Here is a 17134-nt window from a genome sequence, read left to right on the forward strand (position 1 = left end):
AGGATCCCCTCAACCTTGACAAGGACAGTCCTCAACAATTCATCCATTACGGTCTGGGCTCCTATAGTGGAATTCAGGGCTGCTTTGATTGATCGAATTTCTCTCTCCCATGATCCGCCGAAGTGTGGTGAGTTGGGAGGGTTGAAGTGGAAGCAGATTTGCTGTCTGGCCAGCTTTTCTTGTAGAGAAGGCTGGAGAGTTGCAAAGGCTTCCTGAAGCTCAGTTTTTCCACCCTTAGAATTGGTCCCCTGATCTGAAAACAGTTCATGAGGCTTTCCTCTTCGTGCAATGAACCTACGGAGTGCCATAAGGAAGCTATCACTGTCAATGCTGGTAAAGAGATCGATGTAGACTGCTCTCATTGTGAGACACTTGAACAGGACACCCCAGCGTTTCTCATTCCTGCGACCCACTTTGACCAGGAAGGGCCCAAAACAGTCTGTGCCGGTGGAATAGAACGCAGGTCGGAAAAGGCGTAGACTGGATGGTGGTAAGTCTGCCATCTTTGGTATGTTCGGCTTCTTGCGGCACTTGCAGCATTTTGAACAGCTTCGTTGAAACTTGCGAACAGCTTCTCTACCTCTTAGGATCCAGTAGTTTCTTCTCACTTCAGCGAACACTCTCTCTGGTCCAGGGTGTCGAAACTATCACAATGCTCGATAAGCAACGCAGTGATAGGATGCGTGGGGCTGAGGACGATAGGGTGCTTGACCTCGTGGCTAAGGTCATCACAAGGATGCAGGCGGCCACCAACTCGAATGACCTGACCGACTTTGGCAAATTCTGGTGACAGCGTTAACAGCCGACTGCTGGGGGGTACTGGTTTTCCTAACCTGAGTAATATGAGGTCCTCTGTGAAGCTGTCCTCCTGTGCCTGCCTCAGGATAGTGAGCTTGGCCTCATTAAAGTCATCTGCTGTCAGAGGACCAGACCTGCCGGCCACCCCGTGTAAGGCCTGTGCTGTGGCATCCATCAATTCCTGGAAAGTGGTGAACTGATTTGGGTCTGTTAGAGGTGGCTGTGGTCTGGAGGTGACAAGACCACAGAAAGATGGCTTGCATGATGGCATTGGGTCTCCTTGGCCAGCAGATGCAAGGTGGGTGTAAAAATGGAGGGCCTTGACTCCATTGGTTGGGTCCTGCCAACTGTGCCAATGATTTGCCTCGGGTGATATCATCGGCTGGATTATTAGCAGAATCCACGTATCGCCAGGCCTGTGTATCCGTGAGCTTCTGTATTTCAGAGACTTGAGTTCCCACAAACACCTTGTATTTACATGAATCTGACTGGAGCCACGTGAGAACTGTAGTGGACTCTGTCCAGTATATGACCTCTTTGATGTCGAGGGTGAGCTCCTTCCGAAGGACATTGGCAAGTTGGGCGCCAGTCAGAGCTGCGCAAAGTTCTAATCTTGGCATTGATTGTTGCCGTTTGGGGGCCACTCTTGATCTAGCTGCAATAAAGGAAACCTCAATGTGACCTTTGCCATCCTCAACACGGAGATATGCAACCAAGCCATATGTCCGTTCTGAGGCATCATTGAAGATGTGAAGGCTTATCTGGCAGCACTGGAGGTCCATACTCGGGCTGATGTAGCATCTAGGCAAGGTGATCTGTGACAGGTGAGGAAGCTCATTCTCCCATGTCTGCCTGGTTTGGAGTAGATCGTTCGGTAGAAGAGGGTTGTCCCAGTCTCTCTTCCGGTCCGAGAGCTTCTGTAAGATAACCTTGGCCCAAGTGGTATAGGGGATAATAAACCCCAGAGGATCATACTGTTGAGCAAGGCTCCAATAAATGTTGTGCATGGTGGGTTCTGAGTCCTCTCTCTGTCCGTGCTTGTTGCTGAGGGTGTCTGACATGCAATGCCAATGGAGTCCAAGGGTGCGCTCTTGGGGGTCCTCTCCTTGTTGAGTGAACCAGAGCTCACTGCTTTCTGACCTGGACTCCAGGGGCAAGTGAGCAATGACATTGAGGGCATTGCTGGCCCACTGCCACAGGTCAAATCCACCATCCGCAAAGAGGGCTTACAACCAGTCTATAAACTCCTCTGCAATGTGGACTGAGGGGAGGCTCTGTAGACAATTATCAACATAGAAGCTTTGCTCTACTGCAGTCCGAATGTCTTCGCCAGGTAGGCTGTGATCAATCACGTTTCTGCACAACAAGGACTGCATGCCACCCCAAAGGGGAGCACTTGCCACTCATGTGTTGGGGGGATTGTCACACTTCATGTCACGCCACAGGAATCACAGGTACGGGCTATCCTCTGGCAGCAATCGAACTTGGTGGAACATACCTTTGATATCACTGGTGATAGCCACGGCATGTTCCCTGAAGCGCAGCAGGACTCGATCACTCGATGTACAGAGTGTCTACACTGGTGCTGCTTCGTCCAGTGTTCACTGCAGTTGGTCTGTTGTGGTTCGATGTAGGCATTTGAGATCCATTATTGAGGTCATGGAGAACCTCAAGATGCCTCCTTTCACATCTCTTACACTTGGCCTTCAAGCTGCAATGAGCAGCTGTGTGCTCACACCCACATCTCCTACAGCTTGGGCTGGCTGTAATCCACACTTCTCTTTGTTCTGTGGTCAAGAGTTTGAAATTTGCACACTGATTCATGTAATGTTGTGTGCTGTCACAGAATGGGCAGTATTTCTTTGGCTTCTCCTTGGTTCTCTCTTCTGTAAACACTGTAGTGGAGTCCTTCACCTTATCTTTGCCTGGTTCTGTGCTATGAAGAATGGTGATTGGTCTGTGGGGTTTGCTACCCTTACGCTGTTCTTTCCGAGATCTAGTCTGCTCTTTGTTCAAATCTCCTGCCAAGAACTGTGAACTGTCCACCTGAACTCTGACCTCACACTCAAGCCAATCAGCCAGGTTCAATAAGGTTGGAATGGGTGTCTGGGGGGGTTCACATACCTCAAGAAGCTGGATCGTAGGTTGTGAGGCAGCTTGGCTAGAAGACAAGAGACGTGTGACCCACAGTTTAGTTCAGTCTGGCCCTCATGCCCCAGGTTCTCCAGCATGCCTACCAGTGCCCGGACTCTTAAGGCAAACCGCCGGAAGGCTTTGGCGTCTCCACTCTTGAAGTTAGGTCCATCCATCAAAGTTGCGATACGTTGAAGGGCTAGCTGAAGGGCTGTCCATATAGCCTGGTGAGGGATGCTATGGTGTCGCTATAAGGGTAGCGACTGTGACAGTAAGAATCAGCAATGAGCAATGCATCTTCTAGCTTTAGATGGTCAACCGTAGCATCCACAGGCAACGCATTGTCAAGAGCCACCTTTAACCTTGCAAACTCCCTCGGGTCTTCGGTGATGAAGTCAGGGACAGTCAACATAGGTCCACGGTAAGTAGCTTCACTGCTAGGTGGAGTTGGGGAGTGGTAGCGCAAATCACATGAGGCGTGAGCTCTGTGATGACTACGCCGATCAGGTGAGTAGTGCATCCGTGGTTCAGGTGAGGCTCTATGTTGTCGTCTGTAGGAGTCGGGGGAGCTTTGATGATGATATCGCTCAGACGGGTGCTGAAGTTGGCGAACAGGAGTACTGGCGTCTGTGAGCAGGGGAGTGTTGGCGTCTGTGACGATCTGGAGAATGATCACGTTGATGAACAGATGAGTTACGATCAGATGAACTCTGGTGACTGTTGTGATCATGTCTGTCAATCTGGAGACTGATGATGTTGCTGCTCATGGCTGTAGCGTTGTTTCCGTAGATCTGGAGACTGATGACGTTGCTGCTCATGGCTGTAGCGGTGTTGCTGTAGATCTGGAGACTGATGACGTTGCTGCTCGTGGCTGTAGCGGTGTTGGTCGGTCAGGAGAGCGGTAATGTAATTACTTAATCTCTCTAACTGATGAGTGGTGGCAAATCTACTGCGATACTCAGGTGAACGGGATTGTCTGCATTCCCTTGGAATCTGCCTCCTCTGAGAATATGATTATTCAGATGGGCTCTGACATGGCGATGATGGCTGGGCTGGGCTGGAAAACCTGCCGGACATCATTAGCCTCTCTGTTAGCTCACCAATGTTATCACGTTGTCTCTGTTGCAGTTTGGCCACACTAGCTCTTGCCAGTGGTGGTGAGGTGCTGTCCTCACTGCTATGTCGAGACCTAGATGATGACTGGCTACATATGAACACTTGGTATGAGGATGGTAGCACGCTAGCTAGTTACCTAATATCACGTCTGAGCTCCCTATTCTCCTCTTGAATGCATCTCAGGGCTTGTAAGATTGGTTGAGAGGAGCGGTCAATGTCCATCTTGTTGAGAGGGAGAAAGAATCCAAGGCTGTAATCGAGTGCAGATCGGGGAGTAGAGGTTACTCTATTGTCCTCAAACTGTTCTCCCACGTCGGAGTGGTGTCCTTGTATAGTTGGTGGATGATGCCTTTTCCTGGAAACCCACATCATAATCAACAAAATGCTGGGGCGGGTGTGTCTGCCGATGAGGCCTTACATCTTGTGGGGGAACTTCAGGTTGCTTGGACATGCTTGCTATGGAACTCACACAATCCGGCTCGAAGGACCATTTACGTAAGTGAGTAAAGATAATCAGCTTTGTTCATTAACCCATTGTGTAACAGCAATAGATAGTCTGGTCAGAACTTATTCATGTCCAATCAGGTAAAGATTTATTCCAGAGAAATTCCAACCAAATAATACAAATGGCAACCACTTTTGATTATCCAAAGATGAGTTCAAGATGTATGTGTGGTTCTAACAGAGAGAAAAAAAGCACAATGAGTACATACATGTAGTTTTGGCACAACGCTAATAAGGCTAATGGCTAGGTTAATGGCTAACTGGCCAAATTTAACTAAATGAACTACATGGCAGCAATGTCAAGGTCAAAAGAGACTAATTGCTAAGGCTAATTCGCTAACGCTAACATGCTATGCTAATTAGCCTCTACATATTATGTTGTTCAAGAGCATATATTCAGTGCCAAAGGGATAAACAGAACATAACACATTCTTAGAAACATACTCAACAGTTTTAACTTACATATAGTTGCACGCACACAACATCAAACTCCATCAAATCACAAGCCAGTGGACATACAGTATATCCACTCCTGAAGATGGAGAGCAAACTGAATAGAAAATGAGTAACAAATTAGCTAAAGTCCAAAGTCCTGAACATTGAGTGCACTGATAGGCCAGAGAAGTGGGGTGATGAATGACTGACACTTCCCCAGCAAATGAGGTTCAACCAATTAAGCGTTAATAAAGTTAATAGTCTGACAAGAATGGCCAGTAGGGGAGCTAGACTGCTGGAAAAACAGCTGGCCTTTTGTACAGCGAGGCGAACGCAAACATATGCGATGCTCCATCTCTCTGTCCTGCTCCCCTGTCTCTCAACATTACCAGTCTCACTGCTCCGCTTGTGCCTTCAAGGGCAGGCAGTTATTAGATCTGAGCCCTGAAGAGTCTTTAATGTATAATTCTCTCTTCAACAAGTGTGGATGATCTGTCTTCCAAAAATCTTTTAATAAGTTAGTGTATAATCTTCCAGAACAGAGTCATTGGCAGTGACACTTTAGAAACTTGTGAGGCCAAAAGAGCATGCTGCCTTTTTTTTTTGGGTGGAAGTAAATGAGCACAGCTGCTTCAACAGGGTGCATGTTAGTATGCTGATGTGGGGCTTGGGTAATGAAGCAGCTCTTGGTAACAATGAGAGAGTGTCAAGTGGATGATATTGGGTCAAACTGTCAGCTCAAAAGATAAAAAAAGACTTTGGGAGAAACAGAGAATAGAGGGCAGAAAGGGATGGGGTGATTGATAAAGTCACAGAGCAAATGTGTGACTGTGGAGAGAGAGAGAGAGAGAGAGAGAGAGAGAGAGAGAGAGAGAGAGAGAGAGAGAGAGAGAGAGAAAGATAATGCAAATATAGAACTTTATCCTATTCAACTGAAATGAAAGATGACAATGAAGAAGAGTGGCTTCTAAGCTACTATCCACTAGCTGTAGGTTTAGTGTATGGAAATATACACTGTATAAGGTATATACAGTGTATATGAGGAGTTCCTTTCCAAAATGAGAGATTAACCATTTGGAAAATGACAGAATAATTGCTGTCATGAAAGTAAAGCTCCCAACAATATTATGGATATGATTTGCTATCCTGACCCCTTTAATTACAAAATAGTTTTAGAGGATGCATTTATTTGAGTTTTTAAATACTGAACAATGAATATCAGCTGACAATTCTTTCCTCAACAAAAGGGTTTTAGAATGAAGCCCTTCATTTAAACAATATATATACACTGCACTATGTGTATGTATGATACTGAAGAGGGTTGAAGCAAAGGAAAGTGAGTGTTGTAATGAATGCTTAATTGCTGTTTTCAGCCAGATAAAACTACCTGTGATGTGATGGTATGCACATATTAAATGGCTTGACGTCAAAAGAATATGCTGTAATTCTCAACACAACACAGAGCATCACTGATTTCTCTATGTGTCAGCATCTGATCATCCGTTCAGACTTAAAGAAAAAAAAATCAACTGGGCCTACTTCAAATTCTCAAATGTGCATGGGAAGATGTGATCAAATGATGCAAAGAATCACACAAACAATCAAACAAACACGCTGACATGTCAGCTCAGTGGGACACACGCTATTGGAAACCAGTGAGCGACAAGACGAGGCCCACTTGACGATACCAGATCTCAGGGACTGATCATTTGGTAAATGACAAAGTACAATGACTGAGACAATCATTGTGTATATTGGTCTAGCTGTCTGCCTTGTTCTCCTCATCAGACATCCACTCAGCTTTGACTCAGTCTGTCATCACCCTCTTCATTTGACTCGTCTTAATCACTTACTTGGGAATGAAGCTCTTTGAAACTTTGACAGCATCATTATTTAGTCCATCACGGCCCAGAAGAAAGACCTCATGAGAATCTCACTCTCTCCCATGCTGTTTGAAGTCCAGATGGCGTGTATGTTTCTTTAGAAAAGACAGAATTTTTCAGGAAAATAATACCCATAAAATGAGTTTTGAGGAGGAGTTGGTGGAAGAAAAATGTGAAATGATGGGTTTGTATGGCCCAATAGAACAATCAAACATTTCTGTTGTTTGCAAAAAACAAGGGCCTAAATTAATTTATAATGGTGGCCCTACTTTTTGAAGTTAAACTCATAGGAATGTATAACAATGGAAAAGCCTCACAGCCACAAAATGGGAGTGTGTGAAGAACAATAGCACCAGCGAAAAACATTTCACTGTTTTGCCATCTAATACAATGAACCTTCTTCACATTCTCTACAAATGTTGCTTTTGAAGATAAGAAAGATCCATTGTGTAGGGACTACACAATAATGACTAAATCCTACAAAAGTTCTTGGGCAAGTGGAAAATTGCTGAGTTACAACTGGAGAATTCACTTTGATGTCTTGTCTGGAGTGACTTTACAAGAAATTCTCTTCTGCTCTTCTTCTTCCATCCTTTGTTAAAAGGAATTTTAAAATAAAAAAAATCCACTGGTGGATATGTACACGGACGCTTCTGGGTTAACGTTAGATCATGAGGTCTCCAGAGGGATTATACAGTACTGGCAGTGGGTCCCCAAAAACAGTCTCCACAACTCCTCCGTCCTCTGGGGGGCATTGATCAGCTAACAGAACAACACAACATTGGCTGCGGGAAAACATGCTTCAGTGCCGATACATTTCATCATCCTGGACAGACTGCCAACTGAATGCTTTTTTCCATGCTTCTTTCATTTTCAAAACGATTTAAGGAATTGCTCTATTTTTTGGAAGGCAAAAGCACCATTTAAGGTCCCTAAGGCTGAGAATTTTGGGTTAATCCCCTGAGTCGGTGGAAAGCCAAATACACACCGGGCCTTGAACCAAGCTTCTTAATTACAATTCTCTCATTAGTGTCATCACTTGGAACACTGCAGCCACAAACAGCAAATAAAATGGAGAGACAACCGAAAGTGTGAATCTTGACAACTGCATTCACTAACCAAGTGATGAGGGATCCATCTTGAAAACAAAAGAGGCCTTATGTCCACAGCAGATGGGTCTTACAGGCTTTATTTTGCGTGGCGGCTACGCAGTTGGTGAGGCCAGAGGCTCCTGGACAATAACAAACCCTGGTGGGATGAGGACAGTGAGGCCCTGTGCTGAGTTTTAGCTCTTCCTTCCAATCATTGCTACGACTCATTGGTTCTCCTTCTCAAACACAAGGCAAGAGTCAGGAATGCTATTTATTAGCGTCCCACCACATCAAGGGAATGAGTAGGTATTACTCATCCTGACTGTGTGACTGACATCTGCTGCTCCCTCCGCCAGCTTTCCACAGCAAGTGAGCAACTGTCCTTCCACCGATTCCAGGAAGACAGAGAGAGCAAGTGTGTGTGAGAGAGACAGCGAGAGAGAGAGAGAGAGGGGAAGAGAGAGGAAGTCAGAGACAGAGAGAATGAGGCCTGGGTTCAATCTCCATATCAGGCATATATGTGACTTGATGATAATATCATTGTCTGTCTGACACATACGATAGGAGTGTGTTGTTTGATGGGCTAGGAAAGTCCTGAGGTTCCCAGAGCCCAAGAGAAATAATTCAAAAAGAAAAGAATCAATAGCATGTGGTTAAAAGGAAGTGCTCTGTGTTTTCTGTGTGTGTCAACAAAATACTTTGCTTCTCCCCATTCAAATTCATCTTTCCAGGCCTTTCAATGCTCAGTTTTTTTTTATGTGTTCAGAAAGCCTTCCAGTGAGGACCCACATTAGCAGTTTGTTGCTATCAGTGTGACAGATACAGAGTTCTAAAGGGGTAAACAACTTTGGTAATGCAAAACTGTTTAATAATAAGTGGCTTTGCTCACTGTGAAAAAGCTCATCTTTAATACATATGGCTGCTGGTGTGTCAGCTTCTTGTCGTTTTAACAGCACACCCATCGAACAGTGCTCACATCAGCAAGTCAAACCGACTCGCATCTCTCCAAGTTTCAGAAACCTCACCATCCCGTCCTCCATCTTTCCAAGGCCTGAATGGAAATCTTGATGTCTGCCTCTTTAATATTTGACATTAGGCAGGCGTGTGATCTTTACTCAAAACGCCGTGTGAGCAAACAGGAACTGAAAATATCAGATCAATGCCGGGGAAGTTTGTTTTCCTGTGCCACCTCCTGAGATCTGGCGTTTGTCAGGCTGCACGTCATTTTGACATAAATAAGACGGGATGTTATCAGCAGAAATGTCCTGTGTGACGGCATCTCCAAAAACCCAAATCACACACTGGCTGGTGCCACCGGGTGCTCTGATAGACATCTCCCAAAAATATAAGGAGAGAGAGCAGAGGAGAGGGGAAGAAAAGGAAAAATGCTACTTTTCCATCATGTTATCCAGTTTTTGGCATTATAAAGAAATTTAGAGTGCTGCGTGGCAGACAGGCAGACCAACCAGTCTGGTGGGCCTCATATAAAACAAGTCTCTCAATGTCTCACAGAGGTTATGAGTGAAGGAGAATATCTTGACATTCCTGCTCTCAGTAGGGGGCCATTTTGAGCTTTAGTTGGAGCACATCATCTAGTCTCACTGTTTCGTCTGTGAAACGTGAGGATAAGACAAACCACAGAAAAGAAAAACAAATAGTTCCAGTTTGACAGATTGGAGAGCCTCTAAGGCCTGCGATTATTGTTGTATTCCACATGATAAATAGACTTTATTCTTGAATACTGTGAAAAATATTTTTTTCAAAGAATAAGTGTAATCATTGTAATAAGTACTAAATATAAATTACTTGTAAATCACACCTGGTACATTACTGCACTAGGTGATGAAAAAATACAAAAATAAAAAATTGTCGCGATTTTGTTGCCATTCAGTTGCAGTTGGGTGTCTGGCACCACCTGTGCCCACATTCGCTGTGAGCACCATTTGTCCCAAAAATACAGCATATGCCCAGCTGGACCCCTGTCTTCAGCTAGGAGCCAATAAACAAAATTCTCTCCATGCTGACAATGTCCATTTCATCAGGAAGCTTGAGGAGTCAAATACATCCCCAGTTGGGGGCTGGTCTGTCAAATGGCTTCCCACAGAGCGCCATGCTAGCCCAGGCTGGAGAGGGGCGAGGAGAGAGCGGGGGGTAGAAGAGGAAGACCTGCTGCTGGCTTGGCTAAATGGTCAGGGACTACCATCAATATAGTTCCAAATGTCATACATTCATTGTGGCTGTCCATGCTGTAGTAAGAGAATAACCGGTGTTTTCCGGAGGGAGATGGCTACCTGCGGTGAGAGGAGAATGCCAAACAGAGCTACTCATCGGTGGGAGTACAGGGCGCTTGACGCTGGTCCATAGCTGATATGAAGCCCAGCCGTACAGCGGAAAAGAAAAGAGAAATGCAACCCAGGGTTTTAGAATAAAAGGCCGGAGCTCAACAGAACAGAACGGTTTCTTCTCCTTCATCTGGCTACCTGTGGTTTCTGCATTTCAAGTCTTTTTTACTTCTATCACGAAACCCCGCTGCGATAAAAAAAATTCAGAATAACATCAGAAGTTAGGGCAGTGTGATTTTTCATTTTGTTTAATCTACGTTTTACTTTCTTCTGCACCCTGTTACACAAAAATCGTTTTCCGCAAATAAAACAAATTTTTATTCAAATAGAAATATCAAAATTATCCCGAACCCACACGCCAAATACACACCCGTCTACGAAAATACACATTCAATACCAAATCTACCTAGCGGCAGGTAAAAAAGTATCCCAACCCGCTGCGCTTTTGAAACCCCAGGAAAACGGGCAATGGGCAAAACACAAAATGGTTGTCCACGGGAGAGCGGTGGGTCAGTGTGTGTGTGTGTGTGAGAGAGCGCGGATCAGTGGAGACCCCCTACCTGGGCATCGCGCTTCCTCCACTCCTGGGTGTGCTGTTGGTGCTGTTGCAGGGCGGCCCTGGCCTGCCTCTCCAGGCTGCTCACCTCCCGCTGGCGCTCCTGGACCAGGCTGTCCTTCTCCGCGCTGTGCTGCTGCTGCAGCCGCGTCCTCTCCAGCTCCTGCTGCATGCGCTGCTCAGCCATCTGATTGGACAAGCAGGCAAGGAGAGACTTCATCAGCCAACACACACACAGAACAGCCCTGTCGTCATGACAACTTGTCCATCCACCCATCCATTCATTCTATCTACCCCTACCCTCCACCCAGGCACCCGTGCGCCCAACCAATTTGGCAAACGGTGGGATGGCGGAAAAAAAGGAAAGAAAAGTTTGTTGATTTCCTCACATTGTGACGGGACAACATAATGTGATGTGTTTACATCATCTTTACCTCATGCTGTTGCCAGTCCCCCCCCACCTCTCACGCCAATTGTACAGCTCGGCCCTCAATGTCCCACTCCCCTCGCTCTTCAAATCTGTCCCCCTCGCCCTTCTCTGCGATCGGCATATAAAAGAGCAGCTAGTTTGGGCTGTGCATGCAAGCTGGAAGGGGTTAGCCATCTGGCTGCGGTAACTACCCAATGCCCCATGCTATGCGTCTGACAGCATGGGAAAATCGGCTTAGGGTGATGACTATGATCATCATTATACACCCATATCAGAAAACATGAGAGGGAGGAGAGGATGGCGGAAACTTTAGAGGAGTAGAGGGGAAATTAAAGTAAAGCAAAAAGAAGCTTGATACCGCTGCTTTTACCTGTAATCCTATTCTCTCTGACGGACTGATGCAGAATATTCAAATCCGAGGATTAATTCCACCACTCAAATTCATCGTTCATGAATCAATATCAGTTTCCGCGGCTACACAATTTATGGGATTAAGCTCTACAGGCGATGTGTTTTCCAGCAATTATTGCCATCATTAGGGTTCATTCTGCTAATGAGGGATATTTTGAATGAGAGAACGGCGAAGCATTGCAGGCACCAATCAAGAAGAATGCTATGCTAACGGTATAACCATGCAGCTCAGGCTCACTGGAGTTACAACCAGCTATACACAATACAGTAGGGGCAAATAAAACACTTCTAATGGAACGCAAAGCCCCGATTTTTCAGGGCTTAATCATCCTGTCAGCTGAAGCGAGTGTGTATCCCGGCATGGCTGTGAGCGGAGTCACCTGCTGTGAGGTGAGCCTTGCCAGCGGAGCTCCCAGCCCCGAGCCCCCAAGCCTTTCCCAGGCTCTGTTCTGTTCCCACTCCCCCATGGCGGGGGGACCAGTGACCCCCATCCCGTCCCGCCGCGCAACCCCAGCCGGAGCCTTGAAAGGCCAGCAGGGGCCTGGGGCCCATTCGCCTCCCTGCTTTGAAGCTAATCCCCTGCACATTGTGCTTGACGGCACCCTACCTGGCCTGCCAGAGAAGCGGAGATGCAGAGCCTCTATCCCCGGTGCCTGCTCCATCCCTAGCTCTATCCTCGGACGTTGCGTGCTATTCAGAGCAGGTGATGAATGGGGGGCTATCTACAGGAAGCCGGATTCCCTCCCCAGCATAGAGAGGAAGGCCACAATAGACACTTCATTTTAGCAGACAAGAATTTACACTTCAGCTTATGGGAAAGCTTTGCTAAATACCCTCCAAAAAAGGCAATGGGAGGAATGAGAGCTGAATAAAAATGTATTTTCTCTCTGTGGCTCAGTTATTGGTGTTGCAGACATACACACACACACACACACACACACACACACACACAGACACACACACACACAATAACTCACACACATGAAATTTTTTTCCCAAGACAAACTACAGAAACATCAAAGCTTCATAAAACAAACACTACATAAGACTGTAGGCTACATCTTCCACATGCCGTCATTGGAGATGTTGAGCTTGTCTACAGTACATTCCACACAGATTCCACGAATTTGCGCTGCCTCCTCTGTACTTCACTTTCCATTCACTGACATAATAGAGACAATTCAGATCCGCAGCCAGAATGCATTGTCCCACAGGGCAGGTCAGATTCATACAGCAACACAAGTCAAAACCTGACTGACAGGCTGATAAGCAGGCGATTGCGATTGGAGAACTCCTCAGCAGGACAGCAGGACACGCAGCAACAGCAATAACAGTGAATGGGGGGAGGACGTCCTGGCTTACTGTTCGCTCCTGTCTCGGGCCATGGGGTTTTGGAGGAAAGAGGGGATCAGAGGTGAAACGAGGACGAAGAAATGGGCAAGATAGATCCGTTGTGAGAAAAAACAGCAAAAGAAGGAGACGGAGAAGAGAGGAGATGATGGAGAACAGACCCAGCAAGGAGCCTGGTTGTGACATCACGCAGCGCCAGCGTGCAGTGGAGGATGCTGGGTGCTGCGGTTCTTAAAGGGACCGGCGTGGCGCTTATGAAGGAAGGCTGAGGCGGTTACAACACAGCTTGGTGCCACAGATACAGAGTGGGCCGGGTGTTACTGCACAGCACGACTCCTGTCAGCCCGGGCTGAAATGACTGCGTGTGTGTGTGTGTGCGCATTGCACACATTGAGACAGGACAGTGAGGTAATGGGCTTCTAACAACCCCAGGGGGGCGATCTGAAATCTTTGGGAAGGAGGAGGGGAGGAGAGGGTATAGGGGAGAGCGGGACAGAAGCCCTGTCTGGTCTCAGCAGGGGAGGCTGGGGTGAGTGTGAGAAGGGAGGGAGGGAGGGAGGAGAGACAACCCCCTTATTCCTCACTGTAGGGATTAAACAGTTGAAGATGGACACTTCTGAGTGAGCGGCTTTGAGTATGTATGCGACTGTGTGTTTGTCTGTGTATACACTATGTTCAGACTTCATGGTGTGCCGGCCTAACATCTGAAGAGCGGGGCTGTTTAGGGTTTGCCTTGACTTGTGGGGTCATGACTCTAAACCAGCCATTTGACCTCACTACGTCAGTCCAACGTCAAGGGCTCCGTCTGGTCGCCGTGACGTCCGGGTGCAGTGAGGGTCAGCTGGAAAACAACTCCTTCATACATAGTTCCCATTTTAAAGTCTCATTGAAGCTGCCCCCGTGGAATGTTCTTTTGTGACCGTCTGAATGGACAAACTTGACCCCCGCAACCTTGAGACACCAATCTCTTTAGAGTGTAGGCACAATGCACACAACACACACACACGCATGCAGGCATGGGTGAACGGGTACACACAAAGTACTTGCAGTCACGCCTGCGTGCAAAAGCACAGTACACACACAAATGTGCAAGCGGTTGTGCACACAGAAATGAATGAATAATGAATTATCACGCACACACACTCTCTCCCTCTCTCTCCCCCCTATCTGTGAAACCAGTGTCACCAGCACACATATACCCAGCTATCACATCAACACATAGACAGGGCCTTCATCTTTGCAGGTCTTTATCTTTAAGACAAAAGCCTTCCTGCTGTGCTGCTAACCCTATGTAGTTGGCTTCAACTGTCAACCAGCTCTTCTCAGCATCTCCCCCCCTCTCTGTAGCTGCATAATGCCGATAATCGTCACTTGAATATTCTTTCCCCAACGCTTTGATTGCTTTCCTATTTTTCACATGAGATGGAATTTATGATTCCTCAGAAAGACACAGTTGGCACACACAACACGGATAAAGTCTCATAGTATCAGGATCATTACAGGAGGATGAAAAACATCTTTTTGATATAAATATAATGTGTTTAATGGTGGAACTGACGTAGTCTCAATGTTATGACAGTGTATCCTTGCAGCAACAACTGAAAAGATGCATTTCCCACTTTCTCCCATTAAACTTGTTTTTGGCGGAAATTTTTAAAAGATTTCAAAGTAATAAAAGGCGTACAACCTATCCGACTCTTTTCAAAATGTGACTTTACCCATAAATGTTATTATTACTACAAACAAAACTATTCAAACACGGAGCAAATCGATAATGGAATCCCATTTCTCCACTTGCTGGCTTAAACACTGCCCTCATATCCTCCACTCACAACTATCTACAGCAATTTACACGCAGTGGAAGTCCATCTGCCTTGGAAATGAGTGTTGGTATGCTTATTAACTGGCAGGTTGAGTGCTAGTTGGGTGCTTAACGGGTGCCTGGAAATCAATCATGTTTGGGATGCAGATGGGAAATAGAGATGTTACAGTAGTTAGTGCTGTAGGATCTCAAGGCTTATGTAGTGCCACATGGTCATATCACATGGACATGGAGAAATATAACATTTTTTTACATCCTTCATTTAAAGGTTGAATGTTTCTGTATTACTTATTATTTTATTCATACTGAGTGATGATGCATGGAGTCCTAAATCTTTGATCTCACAGTTCACACAACCAATTAGTTGCCAAGTGCGGCTGCATGGTTATGGCTAAAATCATATAAGCCTGATTATTTTGCTAGAGATTGTGCGCATGACTATTAATCACAATTAGTAGTTCTGATGAGTAAGTTATTTTAATGTCCTTTTTATATCTTATATCGCTGTCATGTACGCTGTGAGTATCTTCAATTACAATGAGCATTCATAAGTAAACACATTTTTATTATTTGTTTCAGCATCACTGAATTATACAGTTATAGGGGTTACACACACAAACAGGTTACTAAAGCCAATATTTCGGTATAAAAATGTAATCTTCTAAACATATACGATTATATTAAATTACACACCATTTATGGTTAAATTTGTCTGTTCTATTGGTAATGTGTACAGCCAAACTACACAAGGCCAATGAAGTTTAAGTAATAGAAATGTTAATTTTTCTCTGTGCCTCCGAGCCTCCCCCTTAAAAATGAGACTGTCTCCCTCTGATAATATCCATTCCTGTGAGTTAATTGAATCAGATGCCTTGTAAAAGCTGTCTTCCTATCAGCAAGCTAGATTTCAATGAGTAGTGAAAATGGTTTCTAGATTCCTAATCAGAGGAGAGTGACGGAGATGGGCTGATAAGAGGACCTCGCGTCTGCTACGCAGATTGCATTAGTTTTCAATTGGGAAGGTTTTGGATATTTATTGAGACCCCAATCTAGGCTTAATCTAAAGCGTGTCCCTTATCATGAGGAATTAATCAGGCGGAACAGATGGGGAGGAATACCAGACTATTCCAAATGAATGTCAGGCCCTGGCTGGCTCCAACAGGCCAAGTGTTCGCTGATAATGGGCAAAAGATAACAATGTTGATGATGATGATGGCAGCAAAGAAGAGGAGTTGTTTTTCCTGGCTACGTCACCGGCTCAGGAGCTGGCGAACCATGTCTCCCTCACACATGCAGACACAGACAGACAGACACACTGTAGAGAGACAGACAGAAAGCCACAGACACACACAGACCTGCTGCTCATATTTCTGTCTGAGTGCGTCAAGTTGTTGGGAGAACTCTTTGGCCTGATTCTCTCTGAGGGACTTGGAACGGATCAGGTCCTCCTCCACTTTCTCCATCTGGAAGCACATGGAGAAAAAAAGGTTAGGCTATCATTTTGTGATCATTGTTCATTTATATTGATCATTAAATATAAGAGTGATCGAAACATTAAGGCCATTATTAATCTGTAATAGATTTATGTTGCTGTAAACCATATGTAGAGTTCTATGCAAAATCTCAGAGCCCAAACAAATTGAGATAAACTGATTATTTATACGATTGAACATAAATTTTGTTGCAACTTTGATCCGCTGCCGGTTTCAATCTCAAAAGCATTTGGTCACAGACAGCTAGTGAAAAAATACAGGGAAAAATATTTTGTTTTAGTTGACGCAAGCATAATCAATGCCTTAGTACAACAAATCCAGTGCATGCAGCACCTGCAATGCAACACAATGCATCTCCAGAATGCTGCAGGTGTGATGGATTCTTTAATTTGAAATGAATGAACCGCCATCAGAGAGTAGCGCATTCAACACATTAACTGTGATCCCAGCCGAAAATAATCACTGACAAGTGACAATGACAAATCAACAAAATTCATTAAAGTATAATATCATAATTAACATTGAAGACTTAGAGTTCACATCAAAATTTACATATTCACAGGTACAAGAGAATGATGAACTCCGAGAGGCAGAGTTAGCAATGATACAGTGTGTCTGTGGAATGAAGCCTTGGCACACAATTGGCTGTTTGTGCCTCATGTTGCCATCATCTCCATTGGAAAAAAAAGGCTTTGAGAGAATATTTACCCTATTTACCTTAATTCAACCTCCCTGAAACCTACAACTTCCATATTTTCTGTTCAGGTGAC

At 45.4% G+C, this 17134-nt stretch overlaps 1 protein-coding gene across 5 annotated transcripts in view; it reads right to left on the reverse strand.

Annotated features, from left to right (window-relative positions):
- cep112 (centrosomal protein 112) overlaps nt 1-17134 on the reverse strand; it is a 116507-nt gene that overhangs the window by 45253 nt on the left and 54120 nt on the right. For all 5 annotated transcript variants that reach the window (XM_071516228.1, XM_071516231.1, XM_071516229.1 and 2 more), the window contains 2 exons: nt 16227-16334; nt 10863-11045 (listed from right to left, as the gene is read on the reverse strand). In XM_071516228.1, coding sequence (XP_071372329.1) covers nt 10863-11045; nt 16227-16334 — 291 coding nt within the window. The remainder of the gene's footprint in view (nt 1-10862; nt 11046-16226; nt 16335-17134) is intronic.

Source organism: Centroberyx affinis, unplaced genomic scaffold (assembly GCF_046629955.1).
Source record: "Centroberyx affinis isolate AG114_WGS23_722 - 3 ecotype Tasmania unplaced genomic scaffold, CSIRO-AGI_Caff_v1 ptg000395l_1, whole genome shotgun sequence".
Classification (NCBI taxonomy): domain Eukaryota; kingdom Metazoa; phylum Chordata; class Actinopteri; order Beryciformes; family Berycidae; genus Centroberyx; species Centroberyx affinis.